Here is a 20,732-nt window from a genome sequence, read left to right on the forward strand (position 1 = left end):
GCTCTGCTGACCAGAGCTGCGCATCTGGGTTGTGGAGGGGGAGGAATATCCCATGCAGCACACAGGCACTCAGGCTGTGCACGGTGTACAGGCAGTGTATATCTAGGGGTGACATATGAAATTACACTGGCATGTTCTGTAATTGCAGTCTGGGGAGACCGCTCTCCATGTTGCAGCTCGGTATGGGCATGTGGATGTGGTTCAGTTTCTCTGTAGCATTGGATCCAATCCAGACTTTCAAGACAAGGTGAGTCATGAACACTGTTTGGGTTTTTTCAACAAATAAGGCTTTATATGAGTGGTCAGAACTCTGAGTCTTGCCTTGTAGCCTCTGGCATGTTTGCACTTGAAAAAAAAAATTAACAGAATTATGGAGGTTTTGATAGCTCCTATTAGATAAAGACTATGCAAAAAAACTGTGAGAAGCTACTACTGTTATGAAACAGGTTCTCTAAAAAATGAAAGCTTAAAGGTGGAGAAACTCAGTATCACAAAGGAATAGAGAGTGGTGTGTGCTCTGTCAGTTCAGCTAGAGATTTTTATTAGTTTTCGCCTTAATTTCTGCCTGGTTTTAGCTGCCATGGGATTTTTCTGCAGTGTCAAGCTCATTTTTGAAAATGAGGGGAAGGCTTGGTAGAGTTTCTTTGAAGCTCTGAACTGTTGTCAAAAAAGCAAGAATGAAGAAGCTTAATAGAAAAAGAAAATCCACTTGACCCACATTTAACTGTGTGAGTTCCACAAGCCTCCCCAAGTGCTGCATCCTCTAGAACTACCTTTATTTTTCAAGCAGCCCTAGGCCAAAGGCCCATGCTCTTTGTCTATTTCTTTATCCTCAGATTTTTGCAGAAACGTTGAGTACAGTCCAAGTCCTCTGCTATTATCAGCATCGATTGTCTCCTTATTGGTACTTGCCAGGTAGAGAAAGGAGACCCCACTTCTTAAAATTTGATCCAAATACTTCTTTTGTGGGTTTTAATCCTCCCTGCTTTTCAGTGGGCTGCTTTTAGCATATTTTTTGTGAAATATTTGAGTTTCTTAATGGTTCCACCTAGCTGTTCTGATGTACAGTGAGATTGCACGTGAACATTTTGAAATTTCCTGTGTTAAAGCAAAAAGCAAAATAGTACTTCAGTCACAACTGAACTCAAAAGGCAGACATTTTAAAGGGTTGTCGCGATGTGTGTTTAAAGAACTCAGGTTTCCAAGTACCTGCGTTCCTAAATCATTGGGATATGCTTTCTGAATACGGTAAGCAAGGTGATCTACCTCAAACTGCAAGTCTGGTGGGATTTGCATCTCCTTAGTGATTGGTCTGTTTTAAATACTGGATTACTCTCAGCACACAGGATGTAGAAGTTGCTTGTGAATTAGGATCAGTTTTCAAGTGAGAGACCAAGACAGCTTCAGGACCATGGATACATTTAAAGTTTACTGACATGGAAGGTATCATAATCACTTGGTATGTCAGCTGAAGTTATTCTTGCTTTGAGAATGTCAATATTGGAAATTACAACATCTTTTTATAAGGCTTACTTAGCAGACTGTCTTTTTTTTCCTGTCATCTTTCTGTATTTTAAAGTTGGGAATTGTTCTCCCTCTAGTTTGGTTCAGCTTTGTTTTTTTTTTAATTTTCTGTGTTGGCAGGAGGAGGAAACCCCACTGCATTGTGCTGCTTGGCACGGCTACTACTCTGTTGCCAAAGCACTCTGTGAAGCAGGTTGCAATGTAAACATTAAAAACAAAGAAGGGGAGACTCCACTCTTGACAGCATCTGCTAGGGGCTACCATGATATTGTGGAATGCTTGGCAGAACACAGGGCTGACCTTCATGCAACAGACAAGGTTAGTTACGTCCAAGGTCACAGGTGTCACAGAGACAGACATATCTCTGAATTGCTTCGAGTGCTGCCAGTCAGCATTGTTTCTGTGACGTGAATTTTCTTTCTTAGTAGTTCACACAGAGACTGTTGATGACTGCAGTAGTTTTTATGGTTGCCCACTGATTATTTTTCTGTGCTTCAGTTTTTGCAGATTGTAAGGGTTTCTGTGCTTGGGATTTGGTAGCGAGGGGCTACAGGGGTGGCTTCTGTTAGAAGCTGCTAGAAGCTTCCCCTGTCCAATGGAGCCAATGCCAGCCGGCTCCAGGACGGACTTCCTGCTGCTGGCCAAGGCTGAGCCATTGAGGAGTAACAATAACACCTCTGTGATAACATATTTAAGAACAAGGTTGTGGCACAGAAAGAATTCCAGCCAGGGAAGAGCAGAGTGAGAACATGTGAACAACAATGCAGATACCAAGGTCGGTGCAGAAGGAGGGGCAGGAGGTGCTCCAGCCACCAGAGCTGAGGCTCCTGCAGCCCGTGGTGCAGACCTTGGTGGGGCAGCTGTGCCCCTGCAGCCCATGGAGGACCATCGGGGTGCAGAGACCCCCCTGCAGCCCATGGAGGAGGCCATCCTGGAGCAGGTGGATGCATGAAGGAGGCTGTGATCCCATGGCAGGCCTAAGATGGGGCCCTGCAGCCCATGGAGAAAGCAGCCCACTCTGGAGCAGGTTTCAGGTTTTCCCTGGGTAGGACTTGTGGCCCCTGTGGGGAACTCACAGTAGAGCAGTCCTGAAGGACTGCACCCCATGGAGAAGTGACCCACAGGACAGCAGTTTGGGAAGAACTGCTACCTGAGGAATGGACTCATGCTGGAGAGGTCCATCAAGGACTGTCTCCTGTGGAGGGACCCCACAGGAGCAAGGGAAGGACTCCTCTGAGCAGCAACTGAAACAACAACTGATTGTAACCCCCATTCCCCATCCTCCTGCACTGCTGGGGGGGAGGAGGGAGAACACTGAAGGAAGGAGAGGAGGGGGAAAGTGTTTTTAAGATTGTTTTATTTCTCACTCTTTGGCTCTTATCCTGTTAGTAATAAATTTAAGTACTATCCTTACTTTGATCTGTTTTGCCCGTGAAGGTAATCAGTAAGTGACCTCTCCCAGCTGTTAACTCATGAATCCTTAGCTGTTTTTTCTCTCTCCTCTGTCCATTTGCTGAGGGAGAGTGAGAGAGCAGCTTTATTACCTGGGTACGTGGCTTCTAGACAGGGTCAGCCCACTACAGTGATTCATTAGCTCTTTATCAGTTACCACTTCATGAGTTACACTCTTTGAAAAACGGTGGGAACATTGAGTTCTGTAATTGGCAACAAACTATCAACTTAAAAGAGATGGATTTGCTGGTTGCCTTTGATTCCTATGGATTGGACAGATCATACCCATTTCTAATAGGAAGTATTTAAAAATATGACTTCATTTGATACAGAATAAGTTTTTGTCTTTCATGGTATAATCCCAACAAATAAATTTCAAATTTCATTGCTTATATTTTTGGTATGGTTGTCATTTTGGCTACCTTTATTGCTAATGTTAACTCCATAGTTATTAAAGTAAGTTCAGAAAAAAATTTTTGCTTCTAAAACAGTTAAATTGTTTTTTCCAGTTACATTGTCTCTTTAAGTTGTCACACAGTTGTCTGTCTCTAAATTTACTTATTACTAAGCAGATTGCATGACTTTTGCATCACTAACTTCTATCAGTAAACACTAGAGTTTTCAATAGAATTTACAATATTCAGCTAGTTGTTACAGTTGGTCACTATCTCCTAGAAAAGCTGTTGGTAAAGAATGTGTATTTGCATTTCATCCATTCCACTGCAAAGCCCAGTGGCTTAATAGAAATTTGCTTTTATTTATCGCATGGCTTATTTGTTCCGACAGATACTGTATCTGATCTCCCTGCCTTCACCTTCAAATTAAAAACATTGTATTTCTTGAGGCAAGGTGATGCATCCAGTGACATGAGATTGATTTGCAGTTTACTAAATTACTTTGATTTTTAGCATTATTAGATTTCACTTACAAGCTGTGTTGTGATTTCAGGATGGTCATATAGCCCTGCATCTTGCTGTGAGAAGATGTCAAACAGAAGTAGTTAAAACTCTCATCAGTCAAGGATGTTTTGTAGATTTCCAGGACAGACATGGCAACACTCCCTTGCATGTGGCCTGCAAAGATGGGAACGTGCCTATTGTGATGGCACTCTGTGAAGCAAATTGCGGTTTGGATGTCACTAATAAGGTAAGTGGAATATGGGTGCTGTACTACATTGTTTAATAGCTCATGTATTACAATAGATGACCTTTTAAAGTTCTCTAGTATGAAAAAGTCTTTAGTTTGGTTTTTCTGTCTCTTGAAATGGCCAAATGCAGAGCATTAAATGACTTGTCTCACAAGTTTTTTCAGTTGAATAAATTATTAAAGATCCACGAAGAAAGAACCCAGGTGAATTATCACAGTATATCTTGCCACTCAACTCTTAGCACTGAAGGATATGCCAACCTTCTTCCCTAGCTGTATAACTTTGCTTTATGCAGATTGTATCTAGGTGCTGAAGAACGGATGATGAAATGCATTGCTGCTGGTCTTGATTTCATATGTAACAGTAATTTATACACAAAATTGAAGACTGGTAAATTTTTATGAAAAATCCGCCAAATGTTGGAAGTCTAAAAATATTGATTGCAGAGATTATTGGTCACACTGCCAGCTAGAAGTGCAAGCAATCCATAATTGTTGTAACGCTTCCCAAAAAGAATGTTTAATTACCTGCCCCTTAACTTTGAGACACTAGTGCCTTGTTTGCTGCTACTGTTGTGCTCATGCTGCAGGGTATGGGATTAACTAAATCTGATGCTTTACAGGTTTAACATTGTGACTTTTCTTCTAGAGATCTTTAAGCGAAAAGTAAGCTATTTCAGGAAACTTTAGTTTGAATAGGTCAGGGTCAGCCACTGAGCTCTGCTGACAGGCTGTGGTGCTTAGGGCTTGATATTTAGGTCTAAATGTCTTTCTCTGCCCTCTTTAAATTTTGTGTGTGCTTCAAAGTTCAAAAGTTACTTGTAGGAATCTTTATGTTGCTATCTGGAAAAGTACATATTCTGACAATAATACTTTGCTGTTAACACTTCTATTTATTTCCAAAGCACTGGCACTTTATTAGCCAGGTAAAAAGAGTAATAAGGCTTTTGGCTTGATGATTGTCCAGTGCAGTCACTTTCAGTTTTAATAATTAAAATCAAATGAAAAAAGTTAAAACCAGAAGTGGATGTTGTGAGGACCTGCTGTCAGTGAAGAAATTAATGAAAAAAAAAAAAAAATAGGGAAAGCAATACTTTACAGCACTCTCCCTGTGTTACCAAAAAACCCATAACTTTTCAGGCTGCTTTCATTCATTCTTTTTATTCCTTTGAATGGAAGGGAGAGACTGCAGATATGTAGTCTTCAGTAATACTTCGACTGAAACAGAACCTAGAGTTTTAAAGGTTAAGGAATTAGGGTTGTTTAAGTGGTTAATATTTAATTAAGAAATATGCAATTAAATTTTCTTGAATTAAAAAGACAGTCTCAAATATAGCCAAAAAACTCTAAAGGATTTCTCCACAGTTGTGAGGGATTTAGCTATAAAGTTGTTCCTTTGTTTTTAATTGCATTTTACGCAGTTATCTTAAGCTGTAATCAAAAGTACTTTTTCTTGCAGTTTTGCAAGACCTTTGCTGTGTATCAGTACGTACAATTGTATAATATCTTTGAGTATTAGTAATAAAATTTAAATGAAGTTCTTTAACTAATGTAATGACACTTCTTTCCCCATGTTAGTATGGAAGAACACCTTTACATCTGTCAGCAAACAATGGCATTCTTGATGTTGTCCGGTTCCTTTGTGTTACTGGTGCCAATGTAGAAGCATTAACTTCTGTAAGTATTGAGCGTTGTTGTTATTCTTACTTTTTTATGCATGGTTGTAGGAAATGAACTAATAGAGAGGTGTAGGAAAAGGATAATACATTTAGAAATGAAAAAAAAGTCTTTTGAACGTCATACAACATGAGTAGGATATGTTATATCTCTATTGTCTACTTTTTCCTTTCTTACAACTGAATTTGGAACTGATTATGGTACAGTACAGCTACTACTTTGTCTACACATAATTTCTTCACTTAAGAATAACTTTTATGTATCGTGTTTTCTGTAAGTGCAGTGGGCCACTGCCATCAATATGTACATCATTTCACATCATATTTAAAATATGTACAAATGCATTGTATGAATCCTAAATATTATCCTTTCTTTCATGCGCTTAAAAAGATCTATTTTTATGATGGAAGATGTGTGGTTGCATGGATAAGTTAACTAGCCTGCAAGTATCCTTGTGAAACAAATAGTTCATATCAGATCATCCAGTACCACTGCTTCCAATTAGTGTCACTGAAGGTATTTTTGATTCTCAGTAAGGTGAGAAACGCCCTCTTAACTGACATATCCACAGTAGGAATGAAGTGTCCTTCATCATGCCTACGTAATAAATGCATGATACATTATAGACATCGTACATTATGTCTGTTTTGAACAAAGTAGCCTTATTTTATTTTCAGATCCATTGGATCACATTACATTGCTACTCACCGTAACTGATGTATTCTGCTCAGAAATAACTTTTGCTGTATATGTTGAAAACATGTTGTCATTAGATTTTAGTTGAGTCCAACATTTTCAAAGTTCTTTTTCTAGCAAATTATTCCTGAGACAGCTGTGATGGAGGTGAAAAAGGAGACAACTTCTGTATCATTTGGTAGAAAATACAAGATTTTTTTTGTTTTCCTCTAGATTTTGCACTGCAGTCTTTTTCCTCTAAGCATGTATCTTACCTAGCAGGAGAATATCAGTGCACTTGGAATTGTGGCTTAAACAAGTTTAGCACCTAATTACTTTTTGATAACTACTGGATTGTAATTGCCATGTCACCTATTAATCGATAGTAATGAAATGTGCATGCAGTGGACTTGGTGAGATGTTCTACAGATTTCCTTTGTCACCTGTTTTTGTCTTGTTTGTTTGTTTGTTTTGGACCATTGTGTGTATGTATTTTCACTACTACATACTGTAGGGATGAGATAAAAAGGTGATGGGGGAATTCTTGAGCTGTTGCACTTCATTTATGTCATGACGGCTGTGTTGGTTTGGTAAAATTGCCTGTATCTCTGCCAAGATAAAAATACTTTTTATGTCTTTAGATTAGATCAGCTTGAAGGAGATTACAAAGTAAATATTGCTGATACTAAATCTAGCAGGAGAAGCAGACAGAATATACATAACGATGCATTATTCCAGGAGCGTGGTGGCAGAGAGAAAGCAAAAGAAAGAGAGAATGGGAGGAACTTGCATGTTATGATTTTAAGATTTCAGTTTTGCATAAGTTTGCTAGGTGGATGTTAAACTGTTCTGGAAAGCTTACTAACAACTCTTTCTCAGCCAGTGCAGTAGAATTAATTACCTTTTTCTTCTCTCAGTGTACCATTTCTCAAGAGTTCATTTTTCCAGCACTGTTAAGTAATTCAGCTGTATTATGAATTCCCTGCCTCCTTCCTAGGCTCAGGCCTATTTTGGGACTACTTTGATTTTGAATTTGGTTGCATGAACATTGTCAAGTGACCTTAGAAAATCATGGAATCATACAATCCTACAATCAACCAAGTTGGAAAAGACCTCCAAGATCATCAAGTCCAGCCCTTGATCCAACACTGCCGTGGTTACCAGGCCAAGTGCCACATCCAGTCCCATCTTAAAAACCTCCAGGAATAGTGAATCTACCACCTCCCTGGGCAGCCCATTCCAATGCCCAATTACCCTCTCTGTAAAAAATTTCTTCCTAAAATCCAACCTAAACCTCCCCTGGCAGAGCTTAAGATTGTGCCCTCTTGTCCTACTTCTGGTTGCCTGGGAGAAGAGACCAACTCCCACCTGGCAACAGCCTTCTTTCTGGTAGTTTTAGAGAGTGATGAGGTCACCCCTGAGCCTCCTCTTCTCCAGGCTAAACAACCCCAGCTCCCTCCTTCCTGAACTGAGGGACCCAGAGCTGAACACAATACTCAAGGTGTGGCCTCACCAGCTCTGAGTACAGGGGAAGAATCACTTCCCACGTCCTGCTGGCCACACCGTTCCTGATCCAGACCAGGATGCCATTGGCCTTCTTGGCCACCTGGGCACACTGCTGGCTCATGTTCAGCCTCCTGTCAATCCAAACTCCCAGATCCCTTTCCACCTGGCTGCTCTCCAGCCACTCTGTGCCCAGCCTGTAGCGCTGCAGGGGGTTGTTGTGGCCAAAGAGCAGGACCCGGCACTTGGCCTTGTTGAATCTCATCCTGTTGGAATCAGCCCAACTCTCCAGTCTATCCAGATCCCTCTGCAGAGCCCTCCTGCCTTCCAGCAGATTGACACTCCCTCCCAACTTGGTGTTGTCTGCAAATTTGCTGATGATGGACTCAATCCCCTCATCCAGATCATCACTGAAGATGATAAACAGGACTGGACCCAGCACTGATCCCTGGGGGACACCACTGGTGACCGGCCGCCAGCTGGATGCAGCCCCATTCACCAGCACTCTCTGGGCCCGACCCTCCAGTCAGTTCCTGACCCAGCACAGAGTGCCCCTGTCCAAGCCATGGGCTGCAGCTTTTCCAGGAGTATATTATGGGAGACAGTGTCAAAGGCTTTGCTGAAGTCCAGATAGACCATCCGTTGTGGACCCCTTTGCTTTCAAGGGCTGTGTCCCAAGATACTCTCTGAACCAGTCTTCTGAGTACACTGAAATCTGCCCTCCAGAAGTCCAGGATAGAAGTTTTATTGAGGGCCTTCCTTGTATCCCTGAGTATTGAAAACTCTGTTACTTCATGGTCACTGTGCCCCAGACGGCCTCCAACCACCACATCTCCCACCAGCCCCTCTCTGTTTGTGAACAACAGGTCTAGCAGGGCCCCACCACTGATAGGCTCATTTACCAGCTGGAGCAGGAAATTATCCTCCATACGCTCTGGGAATCTCCTGGACTGCCTCTTCTCTGCTGTGTTGAGTTCCCAGCAGACATCTAGCAGGTTGAAGTTGCCCACAAGAACAAGGGCTGGCGATTTTGAGACATCTGCCAGCAGCTCATGAAATAATTCATCACCCTCATCATCCTGGTTGTGGTCTGTAACAGACTCCCACCAGGATGTCACCCTGTTGGCCTTGCCCCTGATTTTGATCCACGGGCACTCAACCTCATTGTTACTGACTTCAAGTTCTACAGAGCCAAGAGACTCTCTAACATACAGAACCATCCCTCCACCTCTCCTACCCTGCCTGTCCTTTCTGAAAAGCTTGTAGCCATCCATGGCAGCATTCCAGTCATGCCACTCATCCCATCACATTTCTGTGATGGCAACTACATCACAGCTTTCCTGCTGCTCAATGGCTTCCAGCTCCTCCTATTTGTTACCCACCCTGCGTGCATTGGTGTACATGCACTTCAGCTGGGCTGCTGGTTTCACTCTTAACCTGGGCTTCCCACCCTCAGGCTCATCTCTGGAGAGCCTGGTTTCAACCCCTTCCCCCTTCAAACCTAGTTTAAAGCCCTCCTGATCAGCCCCAACAACTTATGTGCCAGAGATCTTTTGCCCTTGCTAGACAGATGAAGCCCATCTGAGTCCAGCAGTCTTGGTACCATAGACTTTGCCCCATGGTTGAAAAAAAATTCTACTGATGACACCAATCCTTTAGCCACCTATTGATAACATGGGTTTTCCTCTTCCTTTCCTCATTCATCCCTGCTACTGCTGGAACTGAGGCGAACACCACCTATGCTCCTGTCCCACCAACTAATCAACCCAGCACCTTGAAGTCCTGGTTAATTACCCTGGCACCTCTGTCATTATTGTCATCACTGCCAGCCAAGACCACCAGCAGTGGACAGTAACCAGAGGGTTGGATTAGCTCAGGGAGTCTCCTGCTAATATCCCTCACCCAGGCCCCAGAGAAGCAACAGACCTCCCTGTGGGATGGGTCCAGTTGGCACAAAGGGCCCTCAGTTCCCGTCAGAAGGGAGTCACTGACTACAGCTACCCTTTTTTTTTTTTTCATAGCTGTGGTTATAACCCATCTGGTAGACGGGGTGCAACCAGGAAACCCTCCAGACAGACCCTTTCTTGACTGCCCTCTGCTTGACTCTCTGAGTCCAGGGCCTCATACCTGTTCTTTAAGGGAACCATGGGAGGTGATGGGGGTCAAGAGGGAATTCTTTTACCTCTTCGAACAGGGACCTGTTTGCATTCCCCCCATCTACTTGGTTTACTCCATCTGCCTGATGGCAGGAGGAGCAGGGCTTCACTATCTCCTGCAGGACTTCTTTTGGGGTCTAAAGGGTATGACTCCACCAGTCTATTTCCATTTCACTCTCCCTAATAATTCTTAGCCTCTCCACTTCTTCCTTGAGCTCTGCCACTAAGCACAGCAAATCATTCACCTGCTCTCATTGTACACAGACGTCTCTCTCACTGTGCTCTGGTACTAACACGAGGCTCAGACACTCCATACAGGCAGTGGCCTGAACAGCTGCATCCTTCCTGCGGGCTTCTGTCTGGGTTAGCACACTGCTCCTGATAGCAGCAGCAACAGCTTTTGCTCTTTGGAAACCATTGCTGGGTCTAGTTGACTTGCAGGAAAAAAAAAATAAAATAAAAACAAAACAAAACAACAATGACAAAAAAAAGCCACAGCCACACACCTACCTCATAACCCACCAAGCTGGGAGGGTGGCTGTGCCCTTCCTGCTCGCCCTGCCTGTGCAAACTGCCATGCCACAACCTCACTGACCTCACTGACATTCCATACCCCTGTTTGCCCGCTCCGGGTCACTTGAGCTCCCTAGAGCAGTTTAGATCTCCTGGCAACGACCTCAACTCCACCCCCTGGTCACCTGGTTAGGCCTTGCAGGGCATCTTTCTCTCTTGGCATATGCCCCCAAAAATTAAGCTCACTTGCTAACTGGCTCGGTGTTCTCGGCTTCTCCATACGGGAGTTTTAAAATTATCAGATTGCTTACTAATTTTCCATGAAGATGCTTGCAAATGACAACTGAAGTCAGATCCAGCTCTTGCAGGCATAGCTGTCTGATTTGCAACATAGAAACTAGTCAGCAATTGTGATGAAATATGACCACCGGGTGTAAAATATGCTTTCATGGATCCTGTAACCAACCCTTTTTAGATATCAGCTTTGCTTATATATTGCCATTGCAATGCATAGATAATCTATACTTTTCAGGAAACCTTGAATAGGAAAATAACTTGTTATTTTGCTTGTAGATGTATTTTCTAAATCTTCTTGTGCTCTGTAGTGGACATTCATCCTGCAGTAGACATGCAGGGAATTAGGCAACCTCATCTTGTTCACAGTTCTGGACAAAATAAAGAAACTTTATTCTGTTAATTTCTTTTCCTTTCTTCCTGTCTTGTTTACTGTGTGGACTGCTGACCATGTACTTCAAAAATCATGGTTGTCAGGCAATGCCCTTGCTAAGGTATTGTTTCATAAGGGAAGGTGAACTAGGAACCAGGAGTAAACAATAAGGCAAGTTTCCTCAAGGCAAGTGACCTCACCAGTAAGGCTCCCACCCCACAGAACTCAAGAAGGCAAGCAGAGAGGTTCCAGTGATGACAGCCACCCTCAACAAAGAGTCTGGGTTACCAGACAAGTCCATAACAATGAGGCAGTCTGCTGTTAAGTCAAGGTTAGGAATTGGGCTCAGTGACCATGGTCAGCCAAAGCTTGAGTGTTCGTCAGGCAAATCCATAGTGGAGAGACAGGTTCAAGGTCAAACCCAGAAGTTAGGTGCCAGTCAGAGGGATACATGGCCACACAGGCATATAGCTGTAATGTTGCTCAGGTAAGAACCAGAGGCAAAAGCCTCAATCTACAAGCAAAAGCTTTTGTGAAAGCCCCTGATGGGGTGTTCTTTTAAGGTTTTCTTCCTTCGCAACAGTCTGAACCAAGATTGGTCTTGAGTTCAGATACTGCTAAAAAGTGTAAGAGAGCTCTGCCTCATGGCCATACCATCCTGCTGGTACAGGTAGGCTTAGTCTGTGCACACATCTACTTAGATGTTTAGCAATTGGAACCATTCATTTTGCCATTGTTCCAATTTTGGGAGCAGTCACCTCCATCCCTTTATAACCCTGCTCATCAATCAGGCTCTGGCTGAGCCACTACCACCCACACTTTGCCAGATACCCACCAGATGGTTACTTGCATTGCATTTGTGTCCAAATAGCTGTGCCTGAGCTAACCAAGCAACGTACCAGAGTACAACCGTTTAGCCAAAGTCAGGTTTGAAGCCAGAACAAATGCCCATAGACCAATGAGACAGAGCAAACAAGGGTGTGAAGTTACCCAAGCCATTCCAAGGCAGTTGTGGTGCACCAATCAGAAGGTGTGGGATATGATCTGAGTTAAAGGGACAATGCCCATGCAGGGATCTGGCACTGAATATGTGCTTCGTGCCGGAGTTTGCCAGGCTCTCTCCAACTTTATGTCGCAACAGGAATTACTGCACTCTGGAAGAGTGCAATACCAAGGCTGTGATAGTCCAGCTTTGGGGACTTCCTCTTAAGAGGAAGCCAAAAATTTGGGGATTGGGATAAAATTCATACTTTAGTTGGTGTAGGCTGAATCCTTTTACTGTACAGATTCCTGAGAAGGGGACCGTGGTTTCTCCTCTGTTTAAAGGTTTTTAATTCCCTGGCACATGCCCAGGAGTGAAAACTTGGGAAACACCACAAGTATTAAAGCAGTTCTGCTGCTGGCAGGCGAGATGCCGAACCACTATACCACTATTCCTCACATACAGCAGGCACTCAGGATTAACTGGCATTTGGAGGTTAGAGTCAGCACAGACAAAAAGATTCGTCCCCTTTGATGCATCTTCGCTAAATTAATTCATTAAAAAAATATGTTGAGATATTTCTTTACTAAAGTTGCAATAACACATCAACTATGGTAGAAATTTAAGGGTAAGATATTGGTGCATATTTAGTCAGTTCATGCCACCAGCTACAGTTTTGACATTTTTTTTGCTAAAGCTCTGGTCCTATTCTCACTGCACTATCTGAAGTGCCTAACAAATTTTATGCAACTCTGAGAATGACTTCTGAGGGTATCAAAGATACTTATTTCATATGTAGAGATAATAGCTAAAGTAACCTCAGAACTTCTTAAGACAGTGCAGGTTTTGCAAGAAAAATTAGTAAAATCAAAGATAGGAAACAAAAAAAGAAATCTTAATTTTACAGTAATGCTACTTAATTATTGAGAGTTCTTATCTGAGAAAGGGAAATAAGCAAAGTGCTCCTAAATTACTCACCTCTAACCAAAATTTAAAACAATAGCATTAATGTATAAGTAAGAGTCAAGGTAGTGAACAATTTTTTTTTCAGTCTTCTTAATATTAAATGTCTGATCTGTGAAACATAGGTAATTAATTGGCAAGACCAGAATACTGAAGGCAACTTTTCTTCTCCTTTTAAATTTGCTGTTGCAAGTTAAACTGCGTCTCTTGCAAAGTTCTTGCTTTCTGGAATCCTCCAGTGACTGATGTGGCACTGTCAGTCTTTATCCATTGGTAAACAAAACATTCACCTGCTGTTCGTGTGAGTGAATATGCTGATGTGTCCCTTCTTTGTGAACTTCTAGATTGTTCAGTGAGTAATATCTAGAAATCACTATCATTCTGTAACAGGTGTGCAGAGAAGAAGAATGCACAGGGAGAAGTATTGATTTGCTGCAAGGCTCTGAATTCAGAGTATCTTGTTACAGTGGCATCCAGATGCCAATCTGTAAAAGAAATATTATTATTCTGCATTGCACCCAGGTTTTTTTGATAAATTAAAAAAATGTGAGGAGTTCTGGTGGGGCTTAATCATTACTGGTTGTTGATTGGGGTTTTTTTTCTTGCCCCTATTTAATCTGCGTCTGACAGCAGTTCTCTTATTGTGTTGAGCAGCTACAGGATGTTGTACATAACTTTTTTATCGTGAGCAAAAGAAAGGAACTGCTGCTAATAATTTGTGTTTTAACAGGATGGGAAAACAGCAGAAGATCTCGCCAGAGCAGAACAGCATGAACATGTAGCCAGTCTGCTTGCAAGACTTAAAAAGGTTGGGAATGCATGAATTTTAACCGAGATTTTCATGTTTTTAAGATACTAATGAAAATTATAGGAAATCATACAATAAATATTCATCAAAGCCATTCTTAAAGGCTATTGTAAAATTCCTTACTGGAATGGTTTCTTTTTTTTAAATCCTTTTCATATTTTCAATAATTGAAGTGTGTATGTATGTATTAAAGAAGGTGGCTATGCCAGTCTGCACCACTGATCTATATCTATTTGTCTCTGACAGCGCCTAGCAAAGTGTCTTAAGGTGTTTAGAAGAAAATAAACTATTAAGAATTAGCACATCCCACAAGATGACCCATTTCCCCACCATCATCATTGCACTTAGATTAGGCTTATGAAGCATAAGGGTTTGTGCCCCTTATGAAAACTCTAATACCGTATGGAATAGTTGCATAAGTTCTCAATGTCATGTTTTAATTCTGCAGTTTCAGTATATACAAATCTTCTGACAACTAGAACAGAAAGCTAACCTGGGCTTGTTGTCAGGCAGTGTATCTGCCACATCTGATACGCACTGATTATTTGGATATGTGGCATCATTCATGCTGGAAGGGTTCAGAATCAAAATCTTGCCTGGAGATTACAGGCAAGAGCCAGACCAATCAAAATAATCATATTATAATTATGCTGGTAGGTCTGTGGAAAACTGAAATAAATGACCATTTCAGAGTAGCAATAGAAGATGGTGGTGCACCAGGCATTGCCAAGGTGGAAGTAGAATCTTTTATGGCTGCCAGCAAATCTATGCTCAATAGGATTGTAAAATATATATCCATGAAGATGTGAGAAAGTGCAAAGTTCAGGCTTCCTTTGCAATGATAACTTCTGTAAATGTTTGTTGTAACAGGCTACATTTTGCATAGTTGTATCCTCACACCAAACTCTTACCTGCAGGGGCATAAATTTGTGGTTTAGTCCTGGTGTAAATATGGAAATACTAGAAACTGACCTAGAACAAAGAGAGAAGGTCAGTTAAATCTCTTTTGAAAGAGACATTAGTAACTGTAATTCTCTTCTTGATAAGATAAGGTAAGATTATATTATATTATAGTGGAGTATATTATTGAAGGCTTGTCTATATATATGTGGGAAAAATGTATGATAACCATATACTTCATTAGACTATACTTTGCAACAGAGAGGCTGATCAATTGAAATTAAAGGATTACATCAAACCACTGAAAATATAGTACTACACAGAATGGTCAATATTGTCTAGTACAGAGTATACCTGACACTTATTTAATTTTCAGTGCTTGTGAAGAGTTTTGGCTCTACTAGCACACACATGAGGAACCTACTGTCATAGTGGCTCTTGTGGAGGATTCAGTATTAGCTTTGAGGGTACAGTATTCGCTTTGCAGTATTTGCATTTAGTTTGCGTTAGCTTTGACCTCTCCGTGAGAGGTCAAAGTGATCCCATTCAATGATGTTGAGCCTGAAGACATGTGATTTTCATGAAACCTCAAGGTAGCTCTTGAGAGAGATCATTAAGCTGTGTCTTGTCTACCTGTCGTTGCCCTTCTACCAGTAACTGATTGCTTGCATAATGAACCAGATGAACATCAGTCTGGCAAGAAAGTATCTAAACCCTGTGTTTTGAGTATGGTGGGAGGCAGAAGTTCCCTGCCACATGTTCTGATTTCTTCTCTGTGTTAAATTTTAGGATACACACCGGGGGCTTTTTATCCAGCAGTTGAGGCACACACAGAATCCACAACCTCGAATCAAACTGAAGTTGTTTGGACATTCTGGTGCTGGGAAAACCACTCTTGTGGAGTCTCTCAAGTGCGGCCTGATACGAAGCTTTTTCCGAAGACGTAGGCCAAGGCTTTCCTCCACAAGCTCAAGCAGGTTCCCGCCATCTCCTTTGTCTTCCAAACCTTCAGGTATGGTTTTGATGTGAAAACATTTGCATGAGAAAACATTTTCCTTTGTCTTTTGTAGCTCCTCAGGAGGAACTGTTGGCTGCACTGCAAAAGACAGGACAGCCTAAATATGTAAGAAACCGAAACAAAGTAGAGAGGGGACAGACTTCTCTGTGCATACGCTTGTACCTAAAATAAGAAGGAGAGGACAAGAGTGTAGGATACATGAGCAGTTAAGGTTTTGTTTGCTTACGTGCTGCGTAAGTGACCTTGGAGAGTGGAGGGCAGGACTTGTAAACATGGTGTTTATTTTTCACAGAAAGTCTCAGGCTGCAGCCGCCCGTGTCATAACCAGATTCCTTTTTTCTGGAGGAGCTTCAATAAATGCTGTGCAAAATTGAAACAATTGTTGCATCTTTGTGATTTCTTAGTAATAAGAGGATTCAGAACTGCCTCTGATGCTTTGGGGTGCTTTTCCATAAGCCTGGTTATGAAGTGCTTTTGCATAAACCTGGTTAGAGGTGTCTAAAGTTATCTCCAAATCAGGTGAAGATGAACATTTTCTGAACTGAAATAAATGCAAATATTAGGAAATATATTACCTGTGTAGCACCAGTTGGCCTGTGGTAAGTGGTGAGACATATAAGATGAGGAGGAACTAGCTGGGTTTACACTTAAGCATGTACCCAGCTTTGGAAAAACCCACATAAGGCAGTGGAAAGAGCAGTGAACTATTTGTCCAGGTTCCTTTTTTAATCTGAGAGGCTGTGCAATGTATACAAGCTAAGCGTGTCGAGGAGCTCATATTTAAACTGATGTTTAGAAGTAGTCTTATTAGATAAGTGTTAGTTTAGTTGCCTTTAAAAAAGAAAACAAAACTTGTGGACAATACTTGTAAGTTTGGTTTCATTCATCATTTTTAAGTCATGTTAGAAAAGTGGTAGCAGTAGATTTCATTTCTGCTTGCTTTCTAGTCACCTAAGGAAGCTATAAGGCACTCACAGAGTGACTTAACAAGACAAGATCTTTGGCACAGAGATTGTTATTGCACTTGGTGTTCACTTAACACAAGGGGCTCACATCTGTGACAGCAGAATAAAGAACTTGCAGGAAGATTTTGACTGAAGATTTTTTTTTTTTTTTAATGTTGATTGGTAACAGCACCAAAGGGGAGGTGGTGTGTGCTCACACCATTATAAAATCCAAAAGGCTGCCAGTCACTTTGGCAAATCAGTGTAGAAATAATGGTCAGTTTTAAGCATGGACTTGAAAATAGCTTACCTGGATACAAAGCCAGAAGGTTGAGCAGTTCTATACAAACAAATCTACTGTGGTGTTATTTTAACATTTGGAGGTTTCTTTTTTGCTTTTTACAGTAGATGTTCTTTTTGGATGTAAATAATTACATAACATGTAAATGATGTTATATTTTGAATGACATAATCAGATAAATATTTAAGTCAGCGCAGCTTGGTCTATAGTTGATCACATTATTTATTTATGTGTTTGTTCAAATTCTGTAAAAATAAGTGCGTGAATTCACCGTGTATTTATTTACAAGAGCCAAAATATTTTAAATATTACAGTAGGAGATCAAACATGAAAGTATAGTTTTACTGCTAACAGGTAATTTCTTTCTATAGTAAAACCCAAATATTAGAATTTGCCATCTAGTGGAGGAAAGAAATCTTTACCTTATCCACTAGATGGTGCAGGTCAGTTAAAAAGCCCTTTCACTTCTCATTTACACTGTGGGATTCTGAACTAAGCATGAACTAAAAATATTGCTTATTAGTAAAATAATTTTGGTTAGGGGCCTGCTTTTCTCTTTCACCTCCCCAGAAACAGTTGTTAACACAGTGATATTTTTTATCATTACTTACAGAAATCAACTATATGAATGTATAAATTTCCGTGTCAATAATAATAGCCCATGCTATAGAATTGCAGCCCTTAGCTAAAAAAACCCCACCAGCATATCTTTGCAACATAGAACTTTAACTATTGAAACCTTTCATACACATATAGTTCAGGTTTTTCTATCCTTCCCACTCAGTGGTATATCTGCTAATGGGCATAAATGCTGTATGGGATCATTCTAATATTTTCCTTTTAATCATTCAGAATAAGGATGTAGTTGTGTATGTTCACAGCTTCACAGTCATCTCCTTTCTTTGAAGATCACTTTGGGGTTTTTAATCTGCTTTTATGTCTTGCATACTTGTTTTGAAGTGATCTGGTTGTGATTTTCACATGGTTTGTAATCTCATTTTCTTTTCCCTGACCCAGTTTCAGTAAGTATTACGAATCTTTATCCTGGTTGTGAAAATGTCAGCGTGAGAAGCCGTAGTATGATGTTTGAGCCAGGCCTGACCAAAGGAGTATTAGGAACTTTCGTTTCACCTGCTCATCACTCTCACTTCTCTGCTGATGACCAGTCCACCAAGGCCATTGACATTCAAAATGCATGCTTGCATGGTAAGCAGAGTCCTGGGCTGGGGTGCCTTAATGCTGCAGAATAGCAAAATATGCCATTTTGCTTGTTTTAAAAAAAAATGGGAAAAAAAATCTGGCCTGGTATAGTAGTGTTTGACAATCCAACACTGTAAGGATTTGATTTGTTTAAGGAGAAAGTAAATCTGCCTGAAATTCTGTAGCTCTAATATAGTTAGTAATCATTCGTGTCATATATTTATAGTATCATATAGAAACATTTCTGAGATGAGTAAGTGGGGGAGAAGAAAGGAGCGATTTGGTATAACAGGAGCAGGTTGGCAAAGTGACTACTAATTTGAAGGCTTCTTTGCCTCTATGTCCTTTGGGAATTTTATCAGATTTAATCTGGTCCCATAAAGCCAAGTGTCCTCACCATTGAAGTGGTTACCAGCTATACAAAGGATCTACTGTTCTCACCCCCGTGACAGGGCTGGAACATGTTTGGTGAGCCCTGAAGCTCATCAATCATGGTGAGTGGAGCTTCTGATTTCATTTCTTTTTTCCCAAGGAAGCTAACTGCTTTGCAGTTGAAACCAGTTAGCAGGTTTCAACTAAAGAAAGATCAATCAAAGAAGTTGTCATCAGTACTTACATGGCTTTGGACTCTGACCACACAAAGGATGCTTATCCTCCACCAGCCATACCAATTGTTATTTATATAGGTGCTAATATCTCTCCCAGTAGGATCTCTTCATCCTAAGGAAAATGTTTTGCGTGTCATAGCAGCTATAATTTTGAGGCTGAGTTAGTATTAATCAAGATTTTTATTTTGGAGAGAGAAACCTGTTTGTGAATACAGTATATGCACAGTAACAAATGCAGTGACAAAACATTTATCCTAGATGCTGAAGAGTTTGTCTTGTAGCTAAAGCTTGTTCTTTGTCCAGGCTAATTTCTTCTTTTGTTATAAATTTAAACCATGCCAAATTCTGCAGGGAAGCAGAATTGTGATACAGACTGTGGGAAGGGGTTTCTTGTATCTTTCTCCGTGCTATCTTGATATAGAACAGAAGAGTACACATGGGGTGAATTCTGAATATCTGTACTCATAACAGCACATTCTGAAGGCAGCTTCTTTCCTTCTAGAGGTTTGAGGCACATCTTAATGACCATTTATTTAACTAGAGGTAGTACAAGTGCATCAGACTTCACCATGATGTCAAGTGTATCTGGGAAGTGCCATAGAGTGGAAGACACTAATACTTCTATCACCTGAAACTAAAGGAAATGGCAAAAAGAGGCATGAGGCTTTTGGGATTTTTAACATGGTGATTCTTCAGTCCTGATTTACCAATGCACTGAGAATTGTACAATTCTGTAAAGCAAAGTGGCTTCTCTGAGAACATGCTTCAGCTGTTTTTAACATCAGCAGTAGCATGTTAAGAAGAAAAATTATTAAAAATATTAAGCTTTTTGAGGGTGAGCAGGAAAAGAATGGGAGCTGTTATTCTTGGTTTTCAAGGCAATTACAACATCTGTTGCTGTTGTGCAAGGCAAAGACCAATTTAATGCATAAGACTGCAAGCATGTTACACAGGTGCTTCCATGTGGCATCCAGCTGAATGTCCTAGAAAAGTGAATGTGAGAGAGGAACAGATTGTGAGGACCCAAATTCTAAGCCTCTGAAACTCTACTCCCTTTGTTCATGATTGCTTTTGCAGTCTTGTTTTCTCACGTGCATACGGTTTATCTTTGTGAAAGTTTAAATCAGATTAACTCTTTTGTTTGTCTTTCCCTGTCTAGAAGATGTTTCTTGTTGATGAAGTGTCATCTCTTTATCTGTGTGTCTGTTTTTCAGGAGTTGGTGATTTCAGCATCTGGGAATTCTCTGGGAACCCTGTGTACTTCTGCTGTTACGATTATTTTGCTGCAAATGATCACACTGCAATTCACATTGTGCTTTTCAGCCTTGAGGAGCCTTATGAAATCCAGTTAAACCAAGTGACCTTTTGGCTCAATTTCCTGAAATCATTGGTCCCAGTTGAGGAGCCGATAGGTATGTTCTTCTGCCTGCTAATGAAGTATTAAATGACTGTGGAATAAAGCTTCTTGTATTTCTCTGCAACTTTACACATCATCCATGTTGAGTTGCTCTTATGTATCTTCACCCCTATGTATTCAAACAAACTTCACCCAAGGTTTCTTACAAAAAACTAATTTTACCCGTGGAAGAAGCTGGAAGAGTTGTACACCCCACTTAGTCCAATTATAAAGGGTCATTAGGTACAGTGCAACCTCTTGTGGCACTGGGATTTAGACCTGTACATAGTGGATGAAGT

At 41.0% G+C, this 20,732-nt stretch overlaps 1 protein-coding gene across 3 annotated transcripts in view; it reads left to right on the forward strand.

Moving 5' to 3' along the window:
- Positions 1 to 20,732, forward strand: part of DAPK1 (death associated protein kinase 1) — a 90,388-nt gene that overhangs the window by 61,529 nt on the left and 8,127 nt on the right. For all 3 annotated transcript variants that reach the window (XM_027880787.1, XM_027880805.1, XM_027880796.1), the window contains 8 exons: positions 149 to 247; positions 1,645 to 1,842; positions 3,925 to 4,122; positions 5,701 to 5,799; positions 13,989 to 14,066; positions 15,756 to 15,978; positions 18,247 to 18,435; positions 20,252 to 20,449. In XM_027880787.1, the coding sequence (XP_027736588.1) occupies positions 149 to 247; positions 1,645 to 1,842; positions 3,925 to 4,122; positions 5,701 to 5,799; positions 13,989 to 14,066; positions 15,756 to 15,978; positions 18,247 to 18,435; positions 20,252 to 20,449 (1,282 nt within the window). The remainder of the gene's footprint in view (positions 1 to 148; positions 248 to 1,644; positions 1,843 to 3,924; positions 4,123 to 5,700; positions 5,800 to 13,988; positions 14,067 to 15,755; positions 15,979 to 18,246; positions 18,436 to 20,251; positions 20,450 to 20,732) is intronic.

The sequence above is a fragment of the Empidonax traillii genome, unplaced genomic scaffold (genome assembly GCF_003031625.1).
Source record: "Empidonax traillii isolate 1590-97213 ecotype Southwest subspecies unplaced genomic scaffold, ASM303162v1 scaffold6:size4315531, whole genome shotgun sequence".
Classification (NCBI taxonomy): domain Eukaryota; kingdom Metazoa; phylum Chordata; class Aves; order Passeriformes; family Tyrannidae; genus Empidonax; species Empidonax traillii.